Source organism: Salvelinus fontinalis, chromosome 14, assembly GCF_029448725.1.
Source record: "Salvelinus fontinalis isolate EN_2023a chromosome 14, ASM2944872v1, whole genome shotgun sequence".
Lineage (NCBI taxonomy): Eukaryota > Metazoa > Chordata > Actinopteri > Salmoniformes > Salmonidae > Salvelinus > Salvelinus fontinalis.
Window position 1 is genome coordinate 37,176,468 of NC_074678.1, and position 27,585 is coordinate 37,204,052.

General features: G+C 45.8%; 1 protein-coding gene across 12 annotated transcripts in view; it reads left to right on the plus strand.

Annotated features, from left to right (window-relative positions):
* The window catches only part of sgip1a (SH3GL interacting endocytic adaptor 1a), a 126,036-nt gene that overhangs the window by 49,957 nt on the left and 48,494 nt on the right, over nt 1-27,585 (plus strand). For 10 of the 12 annotated variants that reach the window (XM_055861615.1, XM_055861607.1, XM_055861614.1 and 7 more), the window contains exon 1: nt 18,617-19,468. In XM_055861615.1, the coding sequence (XP_055717590.1) occupies nt 19,238-19,468 (231 nt within the window). In that variant the 5' untranslated portion in view covers nt 18,617-19,237. Of the gene's footprint in view, nt 1-16,765; nt 16,839-17,459; nt 17,485-18,055; nt 18,122-18,525; nt 18,593-18,616; nt 19,469-22,740; nt 22,753-27,585 lie in introns of those variants that run through there. The other 2 variants (XM_055861621.1, XM_055861620.1) reach the window with 2 other exon arrangements.

Genomic DNA, 27,585 nt, shown 5'->3' on the forward strand with positions numbered 1-27,585 from the left:
GTCTTCCTATCTCTCTGACGTATCTTCTCCTCTGCCTCCTCCAGTCTTCCTATCTCTCTGACGTATCTTCTCCTCTACCTCCTCCAGTCTTCCTATCTCTCTGGCGTATCTTCTCCTCTGCCTCCTCAAGTCTTCCTATCTCTCTGACGTATCTTTTCCTCTGCTTCCAGTCTTCCTATCTCTCTGACGTATCTTCTCCTCTGCCTCCTCCAGTCTTCCTATCTCTCTGACGTATCTTATCCTCTGCCTCCTCCAGTCTTCCTATCTCTCTGACGTATCTTCTCTTCTGCCTCCAGTCTTCCTATCTCTCTGACGTATCTTCTCCTCTGCCTCCCCCAGTCTTCCTATTTCTCCGATGTATCTTCTCCTCTGCCTCCAGTCTTCCTATCTCTCTGACGTATCTTCTCCTCTGCCTCCAGTCTTCCTATCTCTCTGACGTATCTTCTCCTCTGCCTCCAGTCTTCCTATCTCTCTGACGTATCTTCTCCTCTGCCTCCTCCAGTCTTCCTATCTCTCTGACGTATCTTCTCCTCTGCCTCCTCCAGTCTTCCTATCTCTCTGACGTATCTTCTCCTCTGCCTCCTCCAGTCTTCCTATCTCTCTGACGTATCTTCTCCTCTGCCTCCTCAACTCTTCCTATCTCTCTGACGTATCTTCTCCTCTACCTCCTCCAGTCTTCCTATCTCTCTGACGTATCTTCTCCTCTGCCTCCTCCAGTCTTCCTATCTCTCTGACGTATATTTTCCTCTGCCTCCAGTCTTCCTATCTCTCTGACGTAACTTCTCCTCTGCCTCCTCCAGTCTTCCTATCTCTCTGACGTATCTTCTCCTCTGCCTCCTCCAGTCTTCCCATCTCTCTAACGTATCTTCTCCTCTGCCTCCTCCGGTCTTCCTATCTCTCTGACGTATCTTCTCCTCTGCCTCCTCAAGTCTTCCTTTCTCTCTGACGTATCTTCTCCTGTGCCTCCTCCAGTCTTCCTATCTCTCTGACGTATCTTCTCCTCTGCCTCCTCCAGTCTTCCTATGTCTCTGATGTATCTTCTCCTCTGCCTCCTCCAGTCTTCCTATCTCTCTGATGTATCTTCTCCTCTGCCTCCTCCAGTCTTCCTATCTCTCTGATGTATCTTCTCCTCTGCCTCCTCCAGTCTTCCTATCTCTCTGATGTATCTTCTCCTCTGCCTTCTCCTCTGCCTCCTCAAGTCTCCTCTGCCTCCTCCGGTCTTCCTATCTCTCTGACGTATCTTCTCCTCTGCCTCCTCAAGTCTTCCTTTCTCTCTGACGTATCTTCCCCTCTGCCTCCTCCAGTCTTCCTTTCTCTCTGACGTATCTTCTCCTCTGCCTCCTCCAGTCTTCCTATCTCTCTGACGTATCTTCTCCTCTGCCTCCTCCAGTCTTCCTATCTCTCTGACGTATCTTCTCCTCTGCCTCCTCAAGTCTTCCCTTCTCTCTGACGTATCTTCCCCTCTGCCTCCTCCAGTCTTCCTTTCTCTCTGACGTATCTTCTCCTCTGCATCCTCCAGTCTTCCTATCTCTCTGACGTATCTTCTCCTCTGCCTCCTCCAGTCTTCCTATCTCTCTGACGTATCTTCTCCTCTGCCTCCTCAAGTCTTCCTTTCACTCTGACGTATCTTCTCCTCTGCCTCCTCCAGTCTTCCTATCTCTCTGATGTATCTTCTCCTCTGCCTCCTCCAGTCTTCCTATCTCTCTGATGTATCTTCTCCTGTGCCTCCTCCAGTCTTCCTATCTCTCTGATGTATCTTCTCCTCTGCCTCCTCCAGTCTTCCTATCTCTCTGATGTATCTTCTCCTCTGCCTCCTCCAGTCTTCCTATCTCTCTGACGTATCTTCTCCTCTGCCTCCTCCAGTCTTCCTATCTCTCTGACGTATATTTTCCTCTGCCTCCAGTCTTCCCATCTCTGACGTAACTTCTCCTCTGCCTCCTCCAGTCTTCCTATCTCTCTGACGTATCTTCTCCTCTGCCTCCTCCAGTCTTCCCATCTCTCTAACGTATCTTCTCCTCTGCCTCCTCCGGTCTTCCTATCTCTCTGACGTATCTTCTCCTCTGCCTCCTCAAGTCTTCCTTTCTCTCTGACGTATCTTATCCTGTGCCTCCTCCAGTCTTCCTATCTCTCTGACGTATCTTCTCCTCTGCCTCCTCCAGTCTTCCTATCTCTCTGATGTATCTTCTCCTCTGCCTCCTCCAGTCTTCCTATCTCTCTGATGTATCTTCTCCTCTGCCTCCTCCAGTCTTCCTATCTCTCTGATGTATCTTCTCCTCTGCCTCCTCCAGTCTTCCTATCTCTCTGATGTATCTTCTCCTCTGCCTTCTCCTCTGCCTCCTCAAGTCTCCTCTGCCTCCTCCGGTCTTCCTATCTCTCTGACGTATCTTCTCCTCTGCCTCCTCAAGTCTTCCTTTCTCTCTGACGTATCTTCCCCTCTGCCTCCTCCAGTCTTCCTTTCTCTCTGACGTATCTTCTCCTCTGCCTCCTCCAGTCTTCCTATCTCTCTGACGTATCTTCTCCTCTGCCTCCTCCAGTCTTCCTATCTCTCTGACATATCTTCTCCTCTGCCTCCTCAAGTCTTCCCTTCTCTCTGACGTATCTTCCCCTCTGCCTCCTCCAGTCTTCCTTTCTCTCTGACGTATCTTCTCCTCTGCATCCTCCAGTCTTCCTATCTCTCTGACGTATCTTCTCCTCTGCCTCCTCCAGTCTTCCTATCTCTCTGACGTATCTTCTCCTCTGCCTCCTCAAGTCTTCCTTTCTCTCTGACGTATCTTCTCCTCTGCCTCCTCCAGTCTTCCTATCTCTCTGATGTATCTTCTCCTCTGCCTCCTCCAGTCTTCCTATCTCTCTGATGTATCTTCTCCTGTGCCTCCTCCAGTCTTCCTATCTCTCTGATGTATCTTCTCCTCTGCCTCCTCCAGTCTTCCTATCTCTCTGATGTATCTTCTCCTCTGCCTCCTCCAGTCTTCCTATCTCTCTGACGTATCTTCTCCTCTGCCTCCAGTCTTCCTGTATCTCTGTGTTCATCATTTTCTCCACTGCCTCTGCTCTGCTCTAGTTGTCTTTAAAGACAGAGAGGTGAAGCAGCAGGTTTCCTGATCTCATTTTAAATCACGGGAGGGCATCAGACATCGCATCAGGTCACAAAATGGAGAATCGCCTTGTGTGTGTCTATCTGTGTCTGTGAGAGTACCAGCTACTGCGAGTGAATGTGTGTGTGTGTGTGTGTGTGTGTGTGTGTGTGTGTGTGTGTGTGTGTGTGTGTGTGTGTGTGTGTGTGTGTGTGTGTGTGTGTGTGTGTGTGTGTGTGCGCGCGCACGCGCACATTTGTTAGTTCATAGAGCCGTGTCTGTCAGACTCCTGCTGCATCTCTCTCTCCTGCTCCATCCTCACAGGGATGACTCAGACCAGCACCGGAGCCATGTTAAACATCCTCTATATACCCATCCCAGCCATTATACCCATCCCAGCCATTATACCCAGCCCAGCCATTATACCCAGCCCAGCCATTATACCCAGGCCAGCCCAGCCATTATACCCAGCTCAGCCATTATACCCAGCCCAGCCATTATACCCAGGCCAGCCCAGCCATTATACCCAGCTCAGCCATTACACCCAGCCCAGCCATTATACCCAGCCATTATACTCAGCCCAGCCATTATACCCAGCCCAGCCATTATACCCAGCTCAGCCATTATACCCAGCCCAGCCATTATACCCAGGCCAGCCCAGCCATTATACCCAGCTCAGCCATTATACCCAGCTCAGCCATTATACCCAGCCGAGCCATTATACCCAGCCATTATACTCAGCCCAGCCATTATACCCAGCCCAGCCTTTATACCCAGCCCAGCCATTATACCCAGGCCAGCCCAGCCATTATACCCAGCTCAGCCATTATACCCAGCCCAGCCATTATACCCAGCCATTATACTCAGCCCAGCCATTATACCCAGACATTATACCCAGCCATTATACCTAGCCATTATACCCAGCCATTATACCCAGCCAACCCCAACCAACCCCAGCCATTATACCCAGCCATTATACCCAGCCAACCCCAGCCATTATACCTAGCCATTATACCCAGCCATTATACCCAGCCCACCCCAGCCAACCCCAGCCATTATACCCAGCCATTATACCAACCCCAGCCAACCCCAGCCATTATACCCAGCCCAGCCATTATACCCAGCTCAGCCATTATACCCAGCCCAGCCATTATACCCAGCCCAGCCATTATAGAAATAGAAAGCCGACTCTAGATTTGATTTTGGATTGGAGATGTTTGATATGAGTCTGGAAGGAGAGTTTGCAGTCTAGCCAGACACCTAGGTACTTATAGATGTCCACATATTCTTGGTCGGAACCGTCTAGGGTGGTGATGCTAGTCAGGCGTGCGGGTGCAGGCAGCGAACGGTTGAAAAGCATGCATTTGGTTTTACTAGCGTTTAAGAGCAGTTGGAGGCCACGGAAGGAGTGTTGTATGGCATTGAAGCTCGTTTGGAGGTTAGATAGCACAATGTTCAAGGAAGGGCCAGAAGTATACAGAATGGTGTCGTCTGCGTAGAGGTGGATCAGGGAATCGCCCGCAGCAAGAGCAACATCATTGATATATACAGAGAAAAGAGTAGGCCCGAGAATTGAACCCTGAGGTACCCCCATAGAGACTGCCAGAGGACCGGACAGCATGCCCTCCGATTTGACACACTGAGCTCTGTCTGCAAAGTAGTTGGTGAACCAGGCAAGGCAGTCATTAGAAAAACCGAGGCTACTGAGTCTGCCGATAAGAATATGGTGATTGACAGAGTCGAAAGCCTTGACCAGGTCGATGAAGACGGCTGCACAGTACTGTCTTTTATCGATGGCGGTTATGATATCGTTTAGTACCTTGAGCGTGGCTGAGGTGCACCCGTGACCGGCTCGGAAACCGGATTGCACAGCGGAGAAGGTACGGTGGGGTTCGAGATGGTCAGTGATCTGTTTGTTGACTTGGCTTTCGAAGACCTTAGATAGGCAGGGCAGGATGGATATAGGTCTGTAACAGTTTGGGTCCAGGGTGTCTCCCCCTTTGAAGAGGGGGATGACCGCGGCAGCTTTCCAATCCTTGGGGATCTCAGATGATACGAAGGAGAGGTTGAACAGGCTGGTAATAGGGGGTGCGACAATGGCGGCGGACAGTTTCAGAAATAGGGGGTCCAGATTGTCAAGCCCAGCTGATTTGTATGGGTCCAGGTTCTGCAGCTCTTTCAGAACATCTGCTATCTGGATTTGGGTAAAGGAGAAGCTGGGGAGGCTTGGGCGAGTAGCAGCGGGGGGGGGGGGGGGGGGGGGGGCTGTTGGCCAAGGTTGGAGTCGCCAGGAGGAAGGCATGGCCAGCCGTTGAGAAATGCTTGTTGAAGTTTTCGATTATCACGGATTTATCGGTGGTGACCGTGTTACCTAGCCTCAGTGCAGTGGGCAGCTGGGAGGAGGTGCTCTTGTTCTCTATGGACTTTACAGTATCCCAGAACTTTTTGGAGTTAGAGCTACAGGATGCAAATTTCTGCTTGAAAAAGCTGGCCTTTGCTTTCCTGACTGACTGCTTGTATTGGTTCCTGACTTCCCTGAACAGTTGCATATCGCGGGGGCTCTTCGATGCTATTGCAGTTCGCCACAGGATGTTTTTGTGTTGGTCGAGGGCAGTCAGGTCTGGAGTGAACCAAGGGCTATATCTGTTCTTAGTTCTGCATTTTTTGAACGGAGCATGCTTGTCTAATATGGTGAGGAAGTAACTTTTAAAGAATGACCAGGCATCCTCAACTGACGGTATGAGGTCAATATCCTTCCAGGGTACCCGGGCCAGGTCGATTAGAAAGGCCTGCTCGCAGAAGTGTTTTAGGGAGCGTTTGACAGTGATGAGGGGTGGTCGTTTGACCGCGGACCCATAGCGGATACAGGCAATGAGGCAGTGATCGCTGAGATCTTGATTGAAGACAGCAGAGCTGTATTTGGAGGGCAAGTTGGTCAGGATAATGTCTATTAGGGTGCCCATGTTTACGGATTTAGGGTTGTACCTGGTGGGTTCCTTGATGATTTGTGTGAGATTGAGGGCATCTAGTCTAGATTGTAGGACTGCCGGGGTGTTAAGCATATCCCAGTTTAGGTCACCTAACAGAACAAACTCTGAAGCTAGATGGGGAGCGTTCAATTCACAGATGGTGTCCAGGGCACAGCTGGGAGCTGAGGGGGGTCGGTAGCAGGCGGCAACAGTGAGAGACTTATTTCTGGAGAGATTAATTTTTAAAATTAGAAGTTCGAACTGTTTGGGCATAGACCTGGAAAGTATGACAGAACTTTGCAGGCTAACTCTGCAGTAGATTGCAACTCCTCCCCCTTTGGCAGTTCTAACTTGACAGAAAGTGTTATAGTTGGGTATGGAAATCTCAGAATTTTTACTGGCCTTCCTAAGCCAGGATTCAGACACGGCAAGGACATCAGGGTTGGCAGAGTGTGCTAAAGCGGTGAGTAAGACAAATTTAGGGAGGAGGCTTCTGATGTTGACATGCATGAGGCCAAGGCTTTTTCGATCACAGAAGTCAACAAAAGAGGGTGCCTGGGGACATGCAGGGCCTGGCTTTACCTCCACATCACCCGAGGAACAGAGGAGTAGTAGGATGAGGGTGCGGCTAATGGCTATCAAAACTGGTCGCCTAGAGCGTTGGGGACAAGGAATAAAAGGAGCAGATTTATGGGCGTGGTAGAATAGATTCTGGGCATAATGTGCAGACAGGGGTATGGTGGGGCACGGGTACAGCGGAGGCAAGCCCAGGCACTGGGTGATGATAAGAGAGGTTGTATCTCTGGACATGCAGGTCTCAATGGGTGAGGTCACCGCATGTGTGGGAGGTGGGACAAAGGAGGTATCAGAGGTACGGAGAGTGGAACTACGGGTTCCATTGCAAACCAAAACAATGATAACTAGCCTGAACAACAGTATACAAGGCATATTGATATTTGAGAGAGACATACAGTAAGGCATAAAGTGATTGCAGGTCTTGATTGGGAGAGCTAGCTAAAACAACAGGTGAGATAACAGCAGCTAGTCAGCTAACACAGCAACAGCAGGTAAAAATGGCGACGACTAGGCAGAGAGGGTCGGATTAACTACACACAGAGCCTGAGTTAAAACACAGAGCCGACAAATAAAACACAAATAAACAGAATGGAGTACCGTGAATTAATGGACAGTCCGGCAGGCATCAGCTATGTAGCCAAGTGATCATAGTGTCCAGGGGGCAGCCGTAGATGGAGCAGGGAAGCCGCCACTACACTAGCATGCGGCGTTTAAAGTTAGTAGCCCGGGGGGTGGTCTGCTCAGACGGAGGGGGTCTGCTCAGACGGAGGCCGGTTGAGGGCACAGCGGATGGGGTATTCGTCTACAGACCAGACGTGGTCGTGTCGACAGAGAGTCCAAGCCGGATGGCGATGGAGAAAGAGGTATTGTAGAATTGTGTTTGCTAACTGGTGCTAGTTTCGTGGCAGTGGTGCTAGCTGCAAGCTAGCTGTGAGGATCAGAAGTAGTGGCTCAGGGATTACGGCAGGAATCTGGCGTTGTTGTGGAGAGACAGTCCGATGCTGGTAAATTGGAGAGTAATATCCAGGCTAATAACAGGGCTGGTGTCTGTGCAGAAGGTAAAAGCTTCTAGCAGTGGCTAAAAATGACTAAACAGCTTGTAGCTGATTAGCTGGTTAGCTACTGGGGGTTCTTGAATGTGTTCCAAAGTTTAAAAAAATAATAGCGATTCCGTATCACATTGGGTGAGGTAGGTTACAGGAAGGTATAATCGAAATAAAAATCAAAAAGAGACCCCAGTCATTATTCCCAGCCATTATACCCAGCCATTATACCCAGCCATTATACCTAGCCATTATACCCAGCCATTATACCCAGCCATTATACCCAGCCAACCCAAACCCACCCCAGTCATTATACCCACCCATTATACCCAGCCAACCCAAACCCACCCCAGTCATTATACCCAGCCATTATACCCAGCCATTATACCCAGCCCACCCCAGCCATTATACCCAGTCATTATACCCAGCCATTATACCCAGCCATTATACCCAGCCATTATACCAAGCCATTATACCCAGCCAACCCCAACACACCCCAGCCATTATACCCAGCCATTATACCTAGCCATTATACCTAGCCAACCCCAGCCATTATACTCAGGCATTGTACCCAGCCATTATACCCAGCCATTATACCCAGCCATTATACCCAGCCATTATACCCAGCCAACCCCAACACACCCCAGCCATTATACCTAGCCATTATACCCAGCCAACCCAAACCCACCCCAGCCATTATACCCAGCCATTATACCCAGCAATTATACCCAGCCATTATACCTAGCCATTATACCCAGCCATTATACCCAGCCATTATACCCAGCCATTATACCTAGCCAACCCCAGCCATTATACCTAGCCATTATACCTAGCCAACCCCAGCCATTATACCCAGCCATTATACCCAGCCATTATACCTAGCCAACCCCAGCCATTATACCTAGCCATTATACCCAGCCATTATACCTAGCCAACCCCAGCCATTATACCCAGCCATTATACCTAGCCAACCCCAGCCATTATACCCAGCCATTATACCCAGCCATTATACCCAGCCATTATACCTAGCCAACCCCAGCCATTATACCTAGCCATTATACCCAGCCATTATACCTAGCCAACCCCAGCCATTATACCCAGCCATTATACCCAGCCATTATACCTAGCCAACCCCAGCCATTATACCCAGCCATTATACCCAGCCATTATACCTAGCCAACCCCAGCCATTATACCCAGCCATTATACCTAGCCATTATACCTAGCCAACCCCAGCCATTATACCCAGCCATTATACCCAGCCATTATACCCAGCCATTATACCCAGCCATTATACCCAGCCATTATACCCAGCCATTATACCCAGCCATTATACCCAGCCCACCCCAGCCATTATACCCAGCCATTATACCCAGCCATTATACCCAGCCCACCCCAGTCATTATACCCAGCCATTATACCCAGCCATTATACCCAGCCCACCCCAGCCATTATACCCAGTCATTATACCCAGCCATTATACCCAGCCATTATACCCAGCCCACCCCAGCCATTATACCCAGTCATTATACCCAGCCATTATACCCAGCCATTATACCCAGCCCACCCCAGCCATTATACCCAGCCATTATACCCAGCCATTATACCCAGCCCACCCCAGCCATTATACCCAGTCATTATTCCCAGCCATTATACCCAGCCATTATACCCAGCCATTATACCCAGCCCACCCCAGCCATTATACCCAGTCATTATACCCAGCCATTATACCCAGCCATTATACCCAGCCATTATACCCAGCCCACCCCAGCCATTAAACCCAGTCATTATACCCAGCCATTATACCCAGCCATTATACCCAGCCCACCCCAGCCATTATACCCAGCCCAGCCATTATACCCAGCCATTATACCTAGTCAATATACCCAGCCCATCCTAGCCATTATACCCAGCCCAGCCATTATACCTAGTCATTATACCCAGCCCATCCTAGCCAACCCCAGCCATTATACACAGCCCACCCCAGCCATTATACACAGCCCATCCTAGCCAACCCCAGCCATTATACACAGCCCACCCCAGCCATTATACACAGCCCAGCCATTATACCCAGCCATTATACCCAGCCCATCCCTGCCAACCCCAGCCATTATACCCAGCCAACCCCAGCCATTATACCAAGCCCATCCCAGCCAACCCCAGCCGTTATACCCAGCCGTCATAACTTCAACCAGTAAAATGTCTCTTTGGATAGCTTTTGCTACAGCCTATATCAGAGGTCGATCGATTAATCGGCATGGCCAATTAATTAGGGCCGATTTGAAGTTTTCATAACAATCAGTAATTGGCCTTTTTGGATGCTGAACATAGACAATTACTTTGAAATCCACGAGGAGACTGCGTAGCAGGCTGACCACCTGTTACGCGAGTGCAGCATCAAAAGGACCTGGTGGCTGCAAGGAGCCAAGGTAAGTTGCTAGTTAGCATTAAACTTATCTTATAAAAAACAATCAATCTTCACATAATCACTAGTTAACTACACATGGTTGATGATATTACTAGGTTAACTAGCTTGTTCTGCATTGCATATAATCAATGCGGTGCCTGTTAATTTATCATTGAATCACAGCCTACTTCGCCAAACGGGGGATGATTTAATAAAAGCGCATTCGGGGAAAAAAGCACAATCGTTGCACAAATGTACCTAACCATTAACATCAATGCCTTTCTTAAAATCAGTACACAAGTATATATTTTTAAACCTGCATATGTAGTTAAAAGAAATTCATCTTAGCAGGCAATATTAACTAGGGAAATTGTGTCACTTCTCTTGTGTTCAGTGCAAGTAGAGTCAGGGTATATGCAGCAGTTTGGGCTGCCTGGCTCGTTGCAAACTGTGTGAAGACCATTTCTTCCTAACAAAGACCGTAATTAATTTGCCAGAATTGTATATAATTATGACATAACATTGAAGGTTGTGCAATGTACAAATATTTAGACAGCAATATTTAGACTTAGGGTTGCCACCCGTTCGATAAAATACGTAACGGTTCCGTATTTCACTGAAAGAATAAACGTTTTGTTTTCAAAATTATAGTTTCCAGATTTGACCATATTAATTACCAAAGGCTCGTATTTCTGTGTGTTTATTATATTATAATTAAGTATATGTCACGTTTGTTGTATGGTGGAAGAGAGGAGGACCAAGGCGCAGCTTGATAGGAATACATTCTTCTATTTATTATATCGAAACGAAGAACACTTCAACAGACTTACAAAACAACAAACGAACGTGACGCTATATAATAAACAAGTGCAGACACAGGCAACTTACACATAGACAATAACCCACAAAATCCCTAAAGAATATGGCTGCCTAAATATGGTTCCCAATCAGAGACAATGATAAACAGCTGCCTCTAATTGAGAACCAATCTAGGCAACCATAGACATCCAAACACCTAGACTAGAAAACACCCCATAAACATACAAAACCCCTAGACAAGACAAAACACATAAATCCCCCATGTCACACCCTGACCTAACCAAAATAATAAAGAAAACAAAGATAACTAAGGCCAGGGCGTGACAGTATATGATTTGATAAAGCCTATCAACTCCAGAGATTAGGCTGGCAATACTAAAGTGCCTATAAGAACATCCAATAGTCAAAGGTATATGAAATACAAATGGTATAAAGGGAAATAGTCCTATAATTCCTATAATAACTACAACCTAAAACTTCTTAACTGGGAATATTGAAGTCTCATGTTAAAGAGAACCACCAGCTTTCAGTCTGAGCAAGGAACTTAAACGTTAGCTTTTTTACATGGCACATATTGCACTTTTACTCTCTTCTCCAACACTGTGCTTTTGCATTATTTAAACCAAATTGAATTATTTAAACCAAATTTAACATGTTTCATGATTTATTTGAGACTAAATTGATTTTATTTCTGTATTATATTAAGTTAAAATAAAAGTCTTCATTGTTCAATCAGTATTGTTGTAATTGTCATTATTACAAATGTATATATAAATCAGACGATTTAATTAATTGGTATCAGCTTTTTTTGGTCCTCCAATAATCGGTATCGGTATCGGCGTTGAAAAATCATAATCGGTTGATCTCTAATATCAATGAGTGTTAGCATTCTAGCTAACAACTGCTACATTTCAAAATAATTATTTTGCATAGATCACAACCAAATATATACGTAGCGACTGTTCAAGCAAGAATCAAAACATCATTGTAAGCGTAAAATAATGTTCTTTTGTTTATAAGTAATAAAAACATAAATCTATATTGATTGTGCGCAGATGGCGATGGCTTTCTTACTGCCGCCAAGAGTCGCGCGCATCCGTACGTGACGGCAGTGTGTCGTGTCCTGGAAAAGGGTCTATTGCATGATTCGTACAATAAAATCATATCAAATAATGTCACGGGACTTATTAGCATATCTTGTCTGCTAAATGAACTAGCCTATAGTATGGCGTATCGGAGATATGTTTATGTTAATGGCGGTCATTTGCTATGAGGCCGGCAGTCATTTGCATGATAATAACCATCTGACAAAATGTCATGACCATCACAGCCCTTGTGACCACCCACACCTCCATAACTTCACACCTTCCTACAATAACTGCACCTGTCGGAGTGACTGACCACGCACCTTGCAGCATGACCGCACACCTTCCTAGAATAGGTTGGAGTTACCAGACACCCGTTTCTCTGCTTCCTCAGTGTGTGCCATGCTCTTCTACTTAGTATTCACAGGACACCTGTCTCCCCATCCCTGCTGCCTGTCTGTGTGGAGGGCCCTCCTGGCGGACAGCCTGAGTCTTGTTCACTGTGGATAAAGAATCTCTCCAGCCTCTCCAGCTCTCTCCCCTTAAAACAGCTTGTGAAACAGTCTCTGCTTCTCCTGCCTAGAGTTAGCAATCTCCCTAAATGAGCCCAGTCACCAGCTAGGGGGAGAGAGAGGGGGCCCGTATGTGTGTCTGTGTGTGTGTTTGTGTGTGTTTGCTTTAAGATCATAGTTATCTTAATTATCCTCGGCACTCCAGGGATTCCCTGGTCCAGACTGCTGAAGGCTTTGGGGGTCTGAATCACAGTCAACATCTCCAGACTACAGTTAAACCCAGAGAGAGACACATGAACACAGAAGAGCACACAACATTCACGCTGTGTTGCTCAGAACACAGAAGAGCATACAACATTCACGCTGTGTTGCTCAGAACACAGAAGAGCACACAACATTCACACTGTGTTGCTCAGAACACAGAAGAGCTCACAATATTCACGCTGTGTTGCTCAGAACACAGAAGAGCACACAACACTGTCACCATGCAGTCTAGACACACAGGAAGCCAGACACAAGCACATGACTCACAGGGTAGGTAGCTGAGGTACAGACATCTAGTAAAGCACAGCAATAACAGAGCTATTGTAGAGAGTAGCATTGTAGATCACCTCAAACTGTCTTATCTCAGGACTGATCACTGTTGGAAGTTGTTTTGACAGGTCTGATTCGTTTGAGGACTTGTTTGGTTTGGAATAGATCTCCAGATTCAAAGAAACCTGTTGGGGGATTGAGAGAAACAGTAACAGAGCTACCTTAGATGAAGAGATACCAAGACATACCGAAATGGAATGCTGAAAAGTAGAAAGACAGAACTGGCTGCATTCTTCACTGCAGACTCCCTCTTTTTTTGCAGTGTGTATTCTTTGCTCCCTCTCAGTTGGCCAGATACCATCCATAGTTAACTAGTTTTTACCCCCTCCATCCTCTTACCTCCATCCTCTTACCTCTGCCCTCTTCCCGCCACCCGCTTCCTGTTCCTGTGGCACTCCTGTTCCTGCTCTCTTATTGGCTGGGAGTTCAGGTGGCCCCCAACAGGGTTTTACCTGGGACCAAAAGGGATCTACCTGGAACCAAAAAGGGTTCTTCAAAGGGTTTGCCGATGGAGACAGCTGAAGAACCCCTTTAGGTCATTTTTTCTAGGATTGTAGCAGGGACAGAGGAAGAGGTCAGGGAATGTGATAGAGGCAGGGTGAGGCTGTGAAAGGTAACCTCAAAACCAGCGGGGACATAGGCTGTGACAGAGGCAGGAGCAGGTACTGACAGTTGCACAGAAGGACAGTGGCAGGTAGTGACAGGTCTTCACAGAGCCTGTAGACAGACAGGAACAGGTACCTAATATACTGGATATCTAAGGAGGAAGAGACAGACAGACATAGAGGCATATTTTAACTCTTGTCACGTATCTCTTGGACTTCTGGCAGTTTCATTTTGCATGCTACAGATGAGGCATGTTTAGACTGTGCCTTGGGAGATTGCATGGAGATTGGCCTCCTCCCTGTGCTGGGTTGATTATTCATTCGTCGACTCTGGCATTTGTTGTTTATTCATGAGTTGAGTCACTGGTGTTGAATTTAAGCACTGGCCTAGAGGGTAGGGATAAAGATATTGTACTGTGTGTGTACTTGCGTGTTTGTGTGTTTGTGTGTGTGTGTGTGTGTGTGTGTGTGTGTGTGTGTGTGTGTGTGTGTGTGTGTGTGTGTGTGTGTGTGTGTGTGTGTGTGTGTGTGTGTGTGTGTGTGTGTGTGTGTGTGTGTGCGTGCGATGCTACTTCGTGCAGACACACTCAAGGCTCTGGTTCCCCCGCTGCGTGTTGCACTGTACTATGAGAGGTGGAGGTGTGAGACGACAGGCAGAGACAGACATGGCAGAATGACGAGGCTGGAATATAGGGACCAGAAATGCAGGGAGATAACTGGACATTCATTTTGGGTAAGAATGGATTGGAAAATTGTGTATAGTAGATATATGATAGTCCTACTCCCTTTGAAAAAGTCTACACAAAAAATTGGAAAATATGTCCAGAAAGTTATGCCAATTTCATTCTCTGTGTAAGAGGTACTTAATCTTAAAGGTCCAATTCAGCCATTTCTGTCTCAATATCAAATCATTTCTGTCTCAATATCAAATCATTTCTGTCTCAATATCAAATCATTTCTGTCTCAATATCAAATCATTTCTGTCTCAATATCAAATCATTTCTGTCTCAATATCAAATCATTTCTGTCTCAATATCAAATCATTTCTTGGTGACAATTAAGTACCTTGTTGTTATTGTTTTCTACAAAAATTGTTAAAAAACAAAACAAAATAGCTTCTTAGCAAATAGCAATTTCTCATGCAAGATATTTCGAGGTCTGTCTGAGTATGGACGGGAAAACTGACAACTAGTTGTTTTCGGCAGAGAAGTTTGGAACTCTCTTTTTTTATTGATCTATTAACTAATTTACCGCCTGTGTCACGACTTCCGCCGAAGTCAGTCCTTCACCTTGTTCGGACGGTGTTCGGCGGTCGACGTCACCAACCTTCTAGCCATCATTGATTCATTTTTCATTTTCCATTGGTTTTGTCTTGTCTTCCTTCACACCTGGTTCCAATCCCATCAATTACATGTTGTGTATTTAATCCTCTGTTTACCCTCATGTTTTGTCGGAGATTGTTTTATTGTATGTTTGTGCAAGTCATGTGTCGGTGTGCGACGGGTTTTGTACCCACTTATGTTCTTTTTTGTATATTTTGGTTTTTGGAGTTGTATGAGCACTTATTAAACGACTCGTTTATACCAAGTTCCTTTTCCTGCGCCTGACTTCCCTGCCACCGACACGCACCCATTTCAGCCTGGTGATGTCAAAACAGGCTGAGATTACACACAGCTCTTACACTAAAATGGCATCATCATTTTCACAGTATTATTCCAACCTCATTGTGTGGAAATATATATAAAACACAGCAAAATCACGTTTTTGACTACACTGGGCCTTTAACAGTTGCTATACTGTTTTAGTATACTGTTCCAAGTCATTTCAGTCAGCTCCAGTCTCTTTGGTCTGAATATGGAGGAAGAGCAATTAAGTTTGCTTCCTTTCTGAGTTCATGTTTTAAAAGGCTGGTATCATGGCAGGTTACATATCTAATGACGCAGAATCGTCTTGATTTGTGTTTCCTGAGAGAAAGGGACTATTTTGCCTGCTGTAAAGGTAGATATCAGCCATTCTCTGTTGTACTTTGTAACATAATAAGTGAGGATGAAGTGTAGACAGAGGTAGCTGCCTGGTTCCTCCCTATTCATTGGCTATAATATGAGTTACTGTATGTCTGTTGATGATAGTGCATTGATTTAGACAGAGGACTCATTTAGCCAGAGGACTCATTTTGTTATGTCTGTTGTTAGAAGGAGACCTAGGTGCAGCGTGGTAGGCGTACATATTACTTTTATTTTAAATGACACCAAAATACAAAGCGAATGTAAAGCTATATGCAGTGCAGAAAGCAACTACACACAAACAAGATCTCACAACTGAAGGTGGGAGAAAAGGGCTGCATAAGTATGATCCCCAATTAGAGACAATGATAGACAGCTGCCTCTGATTGGGAACCATACCCGGCCAACAAAGAAATAGACAATCTAGAATGCCCACCCAAATCACACCCTGACCTAACCACATAGAGAAATAAAAAGGCTCTCTAAGGTCAGGGCGTGACACATTTAGACAGAGGAGTAATTTACACAGAGGAGTAATTTACAAAGAGGAGTAATTTAGCCAGTACTAATTTAGCCAGAGCAGAGCCAGTATCAGAGGAAGGGGACTTGACAGATCAGTGATCAACAGAAAGTGATCCATCTGCATTGGCCATGAGGACCATTTGAGATGTGAATGAATATTAGCCTTCAAAGAGCGTTCTGCTACTCAATAATAGATGAAAAGCTCAACCTTGATCCACAGGACCACAGGTCTGGCCTCTGTTCTGACACTGGAGAGTATAGCCAGTCTGGAACTCTATGAATACACACAGATGGTCACAAACACAGACACACACAAACACACACACACACACACACACACACACACACACACACACACACACACACACACACACACACACACACACACACACACACACACACACACACACACACACACACACACACACGCTGCTTGTTGATTTTGTGTGCTCGGAGCTTGACATTGTGTGTGTGTGTGTGTGTGCGCCGTCTGTGTGTGGGACTGTGTTTGATCTGTTCTTCACAGACTTAATCATCTCTCTCCTCTGGTTCGTCTTCAGGATTGAAAAAACGTACCAGGAAGGCCTTTGGGATACGGAAGAAAGAGAAGGGAGACAAAGACAATGACTCCACGTAAGTATACCAGTCAAACTTACACTTGCACGCACACATACACACACACACACACGCACATACACATACACAGCAGTCATCCAAATATGATTCCACTGGCTGTGGATGTTCTATCGAGGGAGTTGAGGTTCTATTGACCATGAACGTTCCACCTGAGGAGCTCTACAGTTTGAGACGTAATGTCCGCTCATGCGATGACAGTTGCCTTGGCAGCTGTAGGCTGTGCCCATGCCTCTGTGAAACTAACTGTAGCTGAGGCTCAGCACTGTGATCAATTACTACCTTGCCCAGGCCTTTTCTCTAATTTTGTTTGGGACGTATCGATTCACCTCACAGGGTTGTATGTGCATGATAACTTTTCATTTTGATGAATGACTCCTGAGATCTGATAGGTGGGTATGTTACTGTGTGTGTGTGCATGCCCGCCTGCTGCCCGTCCGTCCGTCCGTCCGTCCGTCCGGGTGTATGTATGAAAGCCCCTATAGACTGTGGTATTCCAGTGGCCTGCTTTGCTAATTGGCAGTGCACTTCAGTTTGAATATAAACTATTTTATTATATGGCAAGTGGATTTCAAGATTCTTACTTTCCTTTTTTCTTTCTCTCGCTCTTTTTTTCCTCAGGGGGTCCCCTGACAGAGATGGGGGTGTAAGTATCCCAAAATCGTTCATGTTTTATCTAATGGATTAATCACACAACTTATTCAGCTGAGAAATAGTCCATAATATCTTAGTTTGTTACCTTTTCAATAAAGAAGTTTGTCATTGCTGGAAGGAGGAAGACATAACTGGCTATTTACAAGCTTGATTTAATACTGTCATTTTAAGACTCTCAGTCCTTTAGGAGAATCAGCACTGTAACATTAGTGTCCCTTTTTAATAGACTCTAGACTCTAGAGTCAAATGAAATGAGTCTATTGAATAACTTACTAACTGTTACATGATTTTTATTGTATTTGTGTCCTCTGTGTTGTCGACCGTCATCATTCAGGATCCCCAGCAGATTGAATCGGTATTGAACACTATGCAGTCCCCTCTAGCGTAGGATAGTTACTCTACTACCAGACTCCACTGGAGCTTAATGCACCTAGTTGCCCTATAGGTAGCATCGCCATCAAGTAGCGCTAGCCAATCACTCAATAGTATAGACGTGCATGAGTTGACTATACATGATTCTGATTGGTGGGATTCATTGTGATGTCATGTTGTTCTGTTTTCAGTCCCAGAAGAAGGCCAATGGAGCAGCTGTCAATGGGTTCTCTGGAGAGATCGACTGGGACAGATATGTAAGGAACCAGCATTCTACCCTTTGAACAAGCTCATGTAGCACATGATAGAAAACAATCAATATATGTTATAGAGAATATATATTCTTCTGACCCATCTGTTACTGTTTTACTGTTCTTTCTTAACATTCTGGGGTATGTCAACGTAGCATCAGGGTTGGGCTCAATTCAATCAATTCAGAAACTGAATTGACAGAATTGAAATGGAATTAAGCCCAACCTGGATTAGACTGGGACAGATACAGTATGTAATTAAAGCAAAAAACATTATTCTACCCTTGTAACGAGCCCATAGCACATGATTTTCAGTTAAATTCCTGAATTGACTGAATTGAAATGGAATTGAGCCCAACCCCGATTAGCATGGTGTAAATATGGTGTGTCTGTTGCTCTGTCTGTTTCAGAACACTCCTACGGTGGACGATGAAGGTTACAGTCTCAGGCCAGATGAGGAGGAGGGGCCAGGATCAGATATCCTTTGTATCTAATATACACCCTAATAGAGCTACAAATGAATTACATCACACTACATAGTATATCACTGTATGCTAGTACACCCTATATCACTGTGTGCTAGTCTGTATCAGTTTGTACTTGTTTCTGTCGGCATGTTTGTATGTCTGACTGACTGAATTAGTGAATGTCTGTCTGACTAGATCAGAAACATTTAGTATTCAGCCCACCACAGTACTAGTCTGGCAAACACCTAACTGTGAATCACGACAGCCAGGCCATCACAGAACAGCCTATCAGTACCGTCAAGCATCATCTCATCTCAACTCAATAACAAGCAGGCAGACTACCGGGGAAAAACTGAGCATCACTTCAACTCAATAACAGCTAACGGCACGCTTCCTGGAATTACTATGTAATGATTAGTCTGATATTTATGGAACCTACTGTTCTGTGAGGAGATTGTACAGTATCCTGTTTGCATGATGTAGTATATGCTATTTGGCAGAGATTTAGATATATAAACACGCTCTGGGGTAAAGTTTCTCCTAGGTACAGATCTAGGATCCGCTTCCCCTCCCCCAATCCTAACCTTAACCATTAGTGTGGAAAATACTAAACTGACCCCAGATCAGCATCTAGGGGCAACTTCACCTTACCCCTATGACCTTCAGCATTGAAACCATTGCTGTCCTTAACGGCGACCCACCTGGCCCCAAACCCCCCAAGGAGCACTTCTTCTCCTCCAGCGAGTCAGAGGGAGAGGAGGACCACCGGAAAAAGTTTAAGATCAAGATCAAACCGTTACCATCGGAAAGTGCCAACTGTTTGGCCCCGTCAGTAGATGAACTCAAAGCCTCCATAGGCAACATAGCTCTGTCTCCCTCTCCTCTGGTGAGTACCTCCCCCCCGCCTTCACTGCTCTGTCCTCACTGGGGTCATGATGTCACTTCCTCATCATGTTACTGTGTTGTTATGAAGTAGAACTATAGAACTGTATTCTAGAATGTGTTTGAACTGTTGTATCTGTTTAATTGTTCTGTTGCTCATTAGGGAAGTTCTTTCCACAGCTCACAACACATTACTTTCTGTATGTCTTTGTGTGGTTCTTTGTCTCACTGCATGTTGTTTACGTTTCTTTTCTCCTCATTAGCCCATGCATATGCCTGTCTGGGAGTGAATGATAGTATCTCAGAGCCAATTCCATCCATATCCCTGGAATGACAATTAGCTAGGGAGACATGCGTTAGTTTACCCTCTACTACACAACTGCTGATGGTAGGGAGGTTGGGGAGAGAGGAGAGGTGGTGGCTGGCAGGTCTTTAGCCTTCTGCTGTGACCTCAGTGGACTGACTACGAATTACTCGAGTGGAGTTTAAGACAAGGCAGATGTCTCTGAACAGCCCTCAGAAACCAATTACAGTTATCCCATTGCCAACAGTGGGGTGTTTGAGTCTCCACCACAGGGCTGGCTCGAGGCATAAGCCACATAAGCGGTCGCTTAGGGCCCCAGCCCAGTAGGGGCTCTCCCCCAAAATGTGTTTATTTATTTTGTCCTTTTAGTAACTCAGTTGGGGTCTCAACTTACTGTTGAGCGTTAGAATAATAGAATGGTGCAAGTCCCAAACTTGGTTGTGCATCAGCAATTTCTCTATTGTTATGTCAAGACACTTGACAGCCATGACAGCTAAACATTTTTAGATTGGTAAATTAGTCTAGCCAGCTATCTAAAATTGTAGTAATCATAGCCAAATACCGACTGGTCATGCAGGGCACATGCCCAGGGTCCCTGACCTCCGGGGGCCCCCATTGACATTTTTTCAACCAAATCTTGCTTAGGGCCCCCAAAAGACTAGAGCTGGCCCTGCTCAGCCACTTTGAACTGGAGAGAGAGTTTAGCCGATCTAGGGTCAGATTCCCACACCACAATAACAATGACAACCCATGAGATTCAAACACTCAAATTAAAAGCTTCACTTAACCTCAAAATAGCAGTGATCCAAACATGAGAGGGGAGTGGGAGGGACAGCTGTTGAAGGAGTTTCTCTTTGGGATGCCCACCCCCTTCCTCCTCCACCCTCCCTCTTCCACCTCCACCCTACTGTACCTGTAACTTTCTAGTTGGGACAGTTAGCTTCAGTGTCAATAATTCAGCCTGGAAAGTGGGCATTCACAGTGAGGTTCTGTCCTGTACAAACGCAAGGACAGTCTCTGGTCATACGAGAACCTTATAGACTCAATAATTCATCCATCCGCTGGCTGTCGAGCCGGTAGCTAGCCGCTAGCTCCCTTACCAGGAACAGTGAGCAGGTGTTTGGTTGTCTTAAGGTGTACCTGGCTCTCTCTGTGTGTAGAGGGATTTGACAATAGAGATCAGCATACAATGGCTGTGTGGTTTTATTGTCACATATCACAGATAGGTGCAATGAATTGGGTTGTTTTACAGAGTCAGCTATAGTGGTACAGCGCCCCTGCAGCAAATTAGGGTTAAGTGCCTTGCTCAAGGGCACACCGTCAGATTGTTCACCTTGTTGGCTCGGGTGTTCGAACCAGCGAGCTTTCGCTTACTGGCCCAACGCTCTAACCGCTAGGCTACCTTCCGTCTAAAATTAACACCTAAGTTTGATGCCTAAAGTTCATATTCTGTTAACTCATACCCAAAATCCAGGCTGTATCACAACCGGCCGTGAGTCCCATAGGGCAGCGCACAATTGGCCCAGCGTCATCCGGATTTGGCCAGTGTAGGCTGTCATTGTAAATAAGAATTTTTTCTTTACTGACTTGCTGTTGGTGACTCATCCTGTACTCGTATTTGTAGCCAAAGCAGGAATTGGAGAGAAACATAGAAATAAAAACACCTCAAACTTGTATCTCAAACAGACCGTTTAAAAAATGCTTGCTATTTCCTCATAGGGGATGAGTTGGCCAATCAGCAGTCTACTCACAATAATATTTTTATTGACCCGTGTACGCCCACACTATTCCAACACAGAAAAGCTGCTTTTTAACATAATTAATCACTCATTTTGCAAGGAAAACTATTTAACTCGTAATTAATTATAGGTCATAATATCATAGAAATCTGGAAACACTGGGCAGTTACTTTAATGTAGAGATCTATCCCCAAGCCAGGATTCCAACTCCCACGTCCGAGTAGAAAGCAGTGTCAACTCTGTCCTGTTCTCTCCAGATTAAGTATATGCCAATTAGCCTCTCCCCTATTTAAAACCTCACCAGGCTGAAACTTCAGCTTTTTTTTACTCAGTCAGGAATTAAACACGAGTCACATGATCGCACCTCTCTATGTCAAATGTGTGCTTGTCCAGGTAGTCCTGGAAACAGCTTGTCCATGAAATTGGCTGAAGGGAGCTGGTATAGGGCGCAAAGGTTAACAGGCTAAACTGAACAACAAGAGGTTCTTTCCACATTTCTTTCACTACCCCTCGCTTTCTCTTGCTCCCTCGTTCTCTCTCTCTCTCTCCTGCATTCTCTCGCTCTCATTCTCCCTTGACCTCTCTCTCTCTCTCTCTCCCTCTTTCTCTCCCTTGACCTCTATCTCTCTGTATTACAGTTGAATGTGTTGTTGTTGCAGGGTGATGGCTGTTGAGAATACAGAAGGAGAGACAGAGGAAGACAGTGTGTGTGAGAGTAGATTAACCTCCCATAGGCCTTTCTGTTCCACAGTACAGTAGATGTATCACTGGAGTTTCCTTGTGCTCATCAACTCTCCCTGAAGCCATGGAGTTTGATTAGACTATTGATTAAACATCCAGTCACTCATCAGATCAAAGTTGCGTATCAATATACTGAAGATAGATGAACGGATGGGTGTGGAAACTGAAATGGATAGACAGATTGGTAGATGGTGGATACTTGTGTTCTCACCTTGGATGCTCTCATTAGGCAGAGAAGAAACCTATTGACATGATATATGTTTGTTTAGTCAGTCAATATTCACCTCCATATTACCCATCTGTAATTTCTGCTCATAGCTTTGTATGTGATTGTAGGTTATCTCCACTGACATAGTATCCCCTCTACCCTCTCTCTCCCCTCCTCTGTCTCTCTGTCCTGCCCCCTCCCTTTATCCCCTCTCTACCCTTCTTCCCCTTTTTTTCTACCCTCTCTTTGTCTTCCTCCCTTATGTATGATGCTATCTTTTGTAGAGGAGTAGTCCGGTAAGCCTGTTCTTGTCATATTGTCTGACTTTCTTTCTTGTGTACGATCTTTCTCTCTGCTCTTTCCTGTCTGTCTGTCTGTCCGTCTGTCTGTCTGTCTGTCTGTCTGTCTGTCTGTCTGTCTGTCTGTCTGTCTGTCTGTCTGTCTGTCTGTCTATCAGCTATTATGGACTGTGGATGACTGTGATTTCTCTCTCAACATACACATACACACCAACACATGATCTTGCAGCCACACACATGCACACATCACTACAACAATACTCTATCTCTCCTGTTGGCAGTGTAACTGCTGTGTTGGGAGTGTAACAGTGTTCTGTTGGGGGTGTAACAGTGTTCTGTTGGGAGTGTAAGAGTGTTCTGTTGGGAGTCTAACAGTGTTCTGTTGGGAGTGTAACAGTGTTCTGTTGGGTGTGTAACAGTGCTCTGTTGGGTGTGTAACAGTGTTCTGATGGGAGTGTAACAGTGTTCTGTTGGGAGTGTAACAGTGTTCTGTTGGGAGTGTAACAGTGTTCTGATGGGAGTCTAACAGTGTTCTGTTGGGAGTGTAACAGTGCTCTGTCGGGTGTGTAACAGTGTTCTGATGGGAGTGTAACAGTGTTCTGTTGGGAGTGTAACAGTGCTCTGTTGGGAGTGTAACAGTGCTCTGTTGGGAGTGTAACAGTGTTCTGTTGGGAGTGTAACAGTGTTCTGTTGGGAGTGTAACAGTGCTCTGTTGGGAGTGTAACAGTCCTCTGTTGGGAGTCTAACAGTGTTCTGTTGGGAGTGTAACAGTGTTCTGTTGGGAGTGTAACAGTGCTCTGTTGGGAGTCTAAAAGTGCTCTGTTGGGAGTCTAACAGTGTTCTGTTGGGAGTGTAACAGTGTTGTGTTGGGAGTCTAACAGTGTTGTGTTGGGAGTGTAACAGTGTTGTGTTGGGAGTGTAACAGTGTTCTGTTGGGTGTGTAACAGTGTTCTGATGGGAGTGTAACAGTGTTCTGTTGGGAGTGTAACAGTGCTCTGTTGGGAGTGTAACAGTGTTCTGTTGGGAGTGTAACAGTGTTCTGTTGGGAGTGTAACAGTGTTCTGTTGGGAGTGTAACAGTGCTCTGTTGGGAGTGTAACAGTGCTCTGTTGGGAGTCTAACAGTGCTCTGTTGGGAGTGTAACAGTGTTCTGTTGGGAGTGTAACAGTGCTCTGTTGGGAGTCTAAAAGTGCTCTGTTGGGAGTCTAACAGTGTTCTGTTGGGAGTGTAACAGTGTTCTGTTGGGAGTGTAACAGTGCTCTGTTGGGAGTGTAACAGTGTTCTGTTGGGAGTGTAACAGTGTTGTGTTGGGAGTCTAACAGTGTTGTGTTGGGGGAGTAACAGTGTTGTGTTGGGAGTCTAACAGTGTTCTGTTGGGAGTGTAACAGTGTTCTGTTGGGAGTCTAACAGTGTTCTGTTGGGGGTGTAACAGTGTTGTGTTGGGAGTGTAACAGTGTTCTGTTGGGAGTGTAACAGTGTTCTATTGGGAGTGTAACAGTGTTCTGTTGGGAGTCTAACAGTGTTGTGTTGGGAGTGTAACAGTGTTGTGTTGGGAGTGTAACAGTGTTCTGATGGGAGTGTAACAGTGCTCTGTTGGGAGTGTAACAGTGTTCTGTTGGGAGTGTAACAGTATTCTGTTGGGAGTGTAACAGTGTTCTGTTGGGAGTCTAACAGTGTTGTGTTGGGAGTGTAGCAGTGCTCTGTTGGGAGTGTAACAGTGTTCTGTTGGGGGAGTAACAGTGTTCTGATGGGAGTGTAACAGTGTCTGATGGGAGTCTAACAGTGTTCTGTTGGGAGTGTAACAGTGTTCTGTTGGGGGAGTAATAATGTTCTGATGGGAGTGTAACAGTGTTCTGTTGGGTGTGTAACAGTGTTGTGTTGGGAGTGTAACAGTGTTGTGTTGGGAGTGTCAAGGTTGTGTTGGGAGTGTAACAGTGTTGTGTTGGGAGTGTAACAGTGTTCTGTTGGGAGTGTAACAGTGTTCTGTTGGGAGTGTAACAGTGTTGTGTTGGGAGTCTAACAGTGTTCTGTTGGGGGTGTAACAGTGTCGTGTTGGGAGTGTAACAGTGTTCTGTTGGGAGTGTAACAGTGTTCTGTTGGGAGTGTAACAGTGTTCTGTTGGGAGTCTAACAGTGTTGTGTTGGGAGTGTAACAGTGTTGTGTTGGGAGTGTAGCAGTGTTCTGTTGGGAGTGTAACAGTGTTCTGTTGGGGAGTAACAGTGTTGTGTTGGGAGTGTAACAGTGTTGTGTTGGGAGTGTAGCAGTGTTCTGATGGGAGTCTAACAGTGTTCTGTTGGGGGAGTAATAATGTTCTGATGGGAGTGTAACAGTGTTCTGTTGGGTGTGTAACAGTGTTGTGTTGGGAGTGTAACAGTGTTGTGTTGGGAGTGTAACAGCGTTGTGTTGGGAGTGTAACAGTGTTGTGTTGGGAGTGTAACAGTGTTCTGTTGGGAGTGTCATTCTTGTGTTGGGAGTGTAACAGTGTTGTGTTGGGAGTGTATCAGTGTTGTGTTGGGAGTGTATCAGTGTTGTGTTGGGAGAGTAACAGTGTTGTGTTGGGAGTGTAACAGTGTTCTGTTGGGAGTGTAACAGTGTTCTGATGGGAGTGTAACAGTGTTCTGTTGGGAGTATAACAGTGTTCTGATGGGAGTCTAACAGTGTTGTGTTGGGAGTGTAACAGTGTTGTGTTGGGAGTGTAACAGTGTTGTGTTGGGAGTGTAACAGTGTTGTGTTGGGAGTGTAACCGTGTTGTGTTGGGAGTGTAACAGTGTTGTGTTGGGAGTGTAACAGTGTTGTGTTCGGAGTGTAACAGTGTTCTGATGGGAGTGTAACAGTGCTCTGTTGGGAGTGTAACAGTGTTCTGTTGGGAGTGTAACAGTATTCTGTTGGGAGTGTAACAGTGTTCTGTTGGGAGTCTAACAGTGTTGTGTTGGGAGTGTAGCAGTGTTCTGTTGGGAGTGTAACAGTGTTCTGTTGGGGGAGTAACAGTGTTCTGATGGGAGTGTAACAGTGTTCTGATGGGAGTCTAACCGTGTTCTGTTGGGAGTGTAACAGTGTTGTGTTGGGAGTGTAACAGTGTTGTGTTGGGAGTGTAACAGTGTTGTGTTGGGAGTGTCATGGTTGTGTTGGGAGTGTAACAGTGTTCTGTTGGGAGTGTAACAGTGTTGTGTTGGGAGTGTAACAGTGTTGTGTTGGGAGTGTAACAGTGTTGTGTTGGGAGTGTAACAGTGTTCTGATGGGAGTGTAACAGTGCTCTGTTGGGAGTGTAACAGTGTTCTGTTGGGAGTGTAACAGTATTCTGTTGGGAGTGTAACAGTGTTCTGTTGGGATTCTAACAGTGTTGTGTTGGGAGTGTAGCAGTGTTCTGTTGGGAGTGTAACAGTGTTCTGTTGGGGGAGTAACAGTGTTCTGATGGGAGTGTAACAGTGTTCTGATGGGAGTCTAACCGTGTTCTGTTGGGAGTGTAACAGTGTTGTGTTGGGAGTGTAACAGTGTTGTGTTGGGAGTGTAACAGTGTTGTGTTGGGAGTGTCATGGTTGTGTTGGGAGTGTAGCAGTGTTCTGTTGGGAGTGTAACAGTGTTCTGTTGGGGGAGTAACAGTGTTCTGATGGGAGTGTAACAGTGTTCTGATGGGAGTCTAACCGTGTTCTGTTGGGAGTGTCACTGTTGTGTTGGGAGTGTAACAGTGTTGTGTTGGGAGTGTAACAGTGTTGTGTTGGGAGTGTAACAGTGTTCTGTTGGGAGTGTCATGGTTGTGTTGGGAGTGTAACAGTGTTCTGTTGGGAGTGTAACAGTGTTGTGTTGGGAGTGTAACAGTGTTGTGTTGGGAGTGTAACAGTGTTGTGTTGGGAGTGTAACAGTGTTCTGATGGGAGTGTAACAGTGCTCTGTTGGGAGTGTAACAGTGTTCTGTTGGGAGTGTAACAGTATTCTGTTGGGAGTGTAACAGTGTTCTGTTGGGATTCTAACAGTGTTGTGTTGGGAGTGTAGCAGTGTTCTGTTGGGAGTGTAACAGTGTTCTGTTGGGGGAGTAACAGTGTTCTGATGGGAGTGTAACAGTGTTCTGATGGGAGTCTAACCGTGTTCTGTTGGGAGTGTAACAGTGTTGTGTTGGGAGTGTAACAGTGTTGTGTTGGGAGTGTAACAGTGTTGTGTTGGGAGTGTCATGGTTGTGTTGGGAGTGTAACAGTGTTCTGTTGGGAGTGTAACAGTGTTGTGTTGGGAGTGTAACATTGTTGTGTTGGGAGTGTAACAGTGTTGTGTTGGGAGTATAATAGTGTTCTGTTGGGAGTGTCACTGTTGTGTTGGGAGTCTAACAGTGTTGTGTTGGGAGTGTAACAGTGTTCATTTGGGAGTGTAACAGTGTTCTGTTGGGAGTGTCATTGTTGTGTTGGGAGTGTAACAGTGTTGTGTTGGGAGTGTATCAGTGTTGTGTTGGGAGAGTAACAGTGTTGTGTTGGGAGTGTAACAGTGTTCTGTTGGGAGTGTAACAGTGTTCTGATGGGAGTGTAACAGTGTTCTGTTGGGAGTATAACAGTGTTCTGATGGGAGTCTAACAGTGTTGTGTTGGGAGTGTAACAGTGTTGTGTTGGGAGTGTAACAGTGTTGTGTTGGGAGTGTAACAGTGTTGTGTTGGGAGTGTAACAGTGTTGTGTTGGGAGTGTAACAGTGTTGTGTTGGGAGTGTAACCGTGTTGTGTTGGGAGTGTAACAGTGTTGTGTTGGGAGTGTAACAGTGTTGTGTTCGGAGTGTAACAGTGTTCTGATGGGAGTGTAACAGTGCTCTGTTGGGAGTGTAACAGTGTTCTGTTGGGAGTGTAACAGTATTCTGTT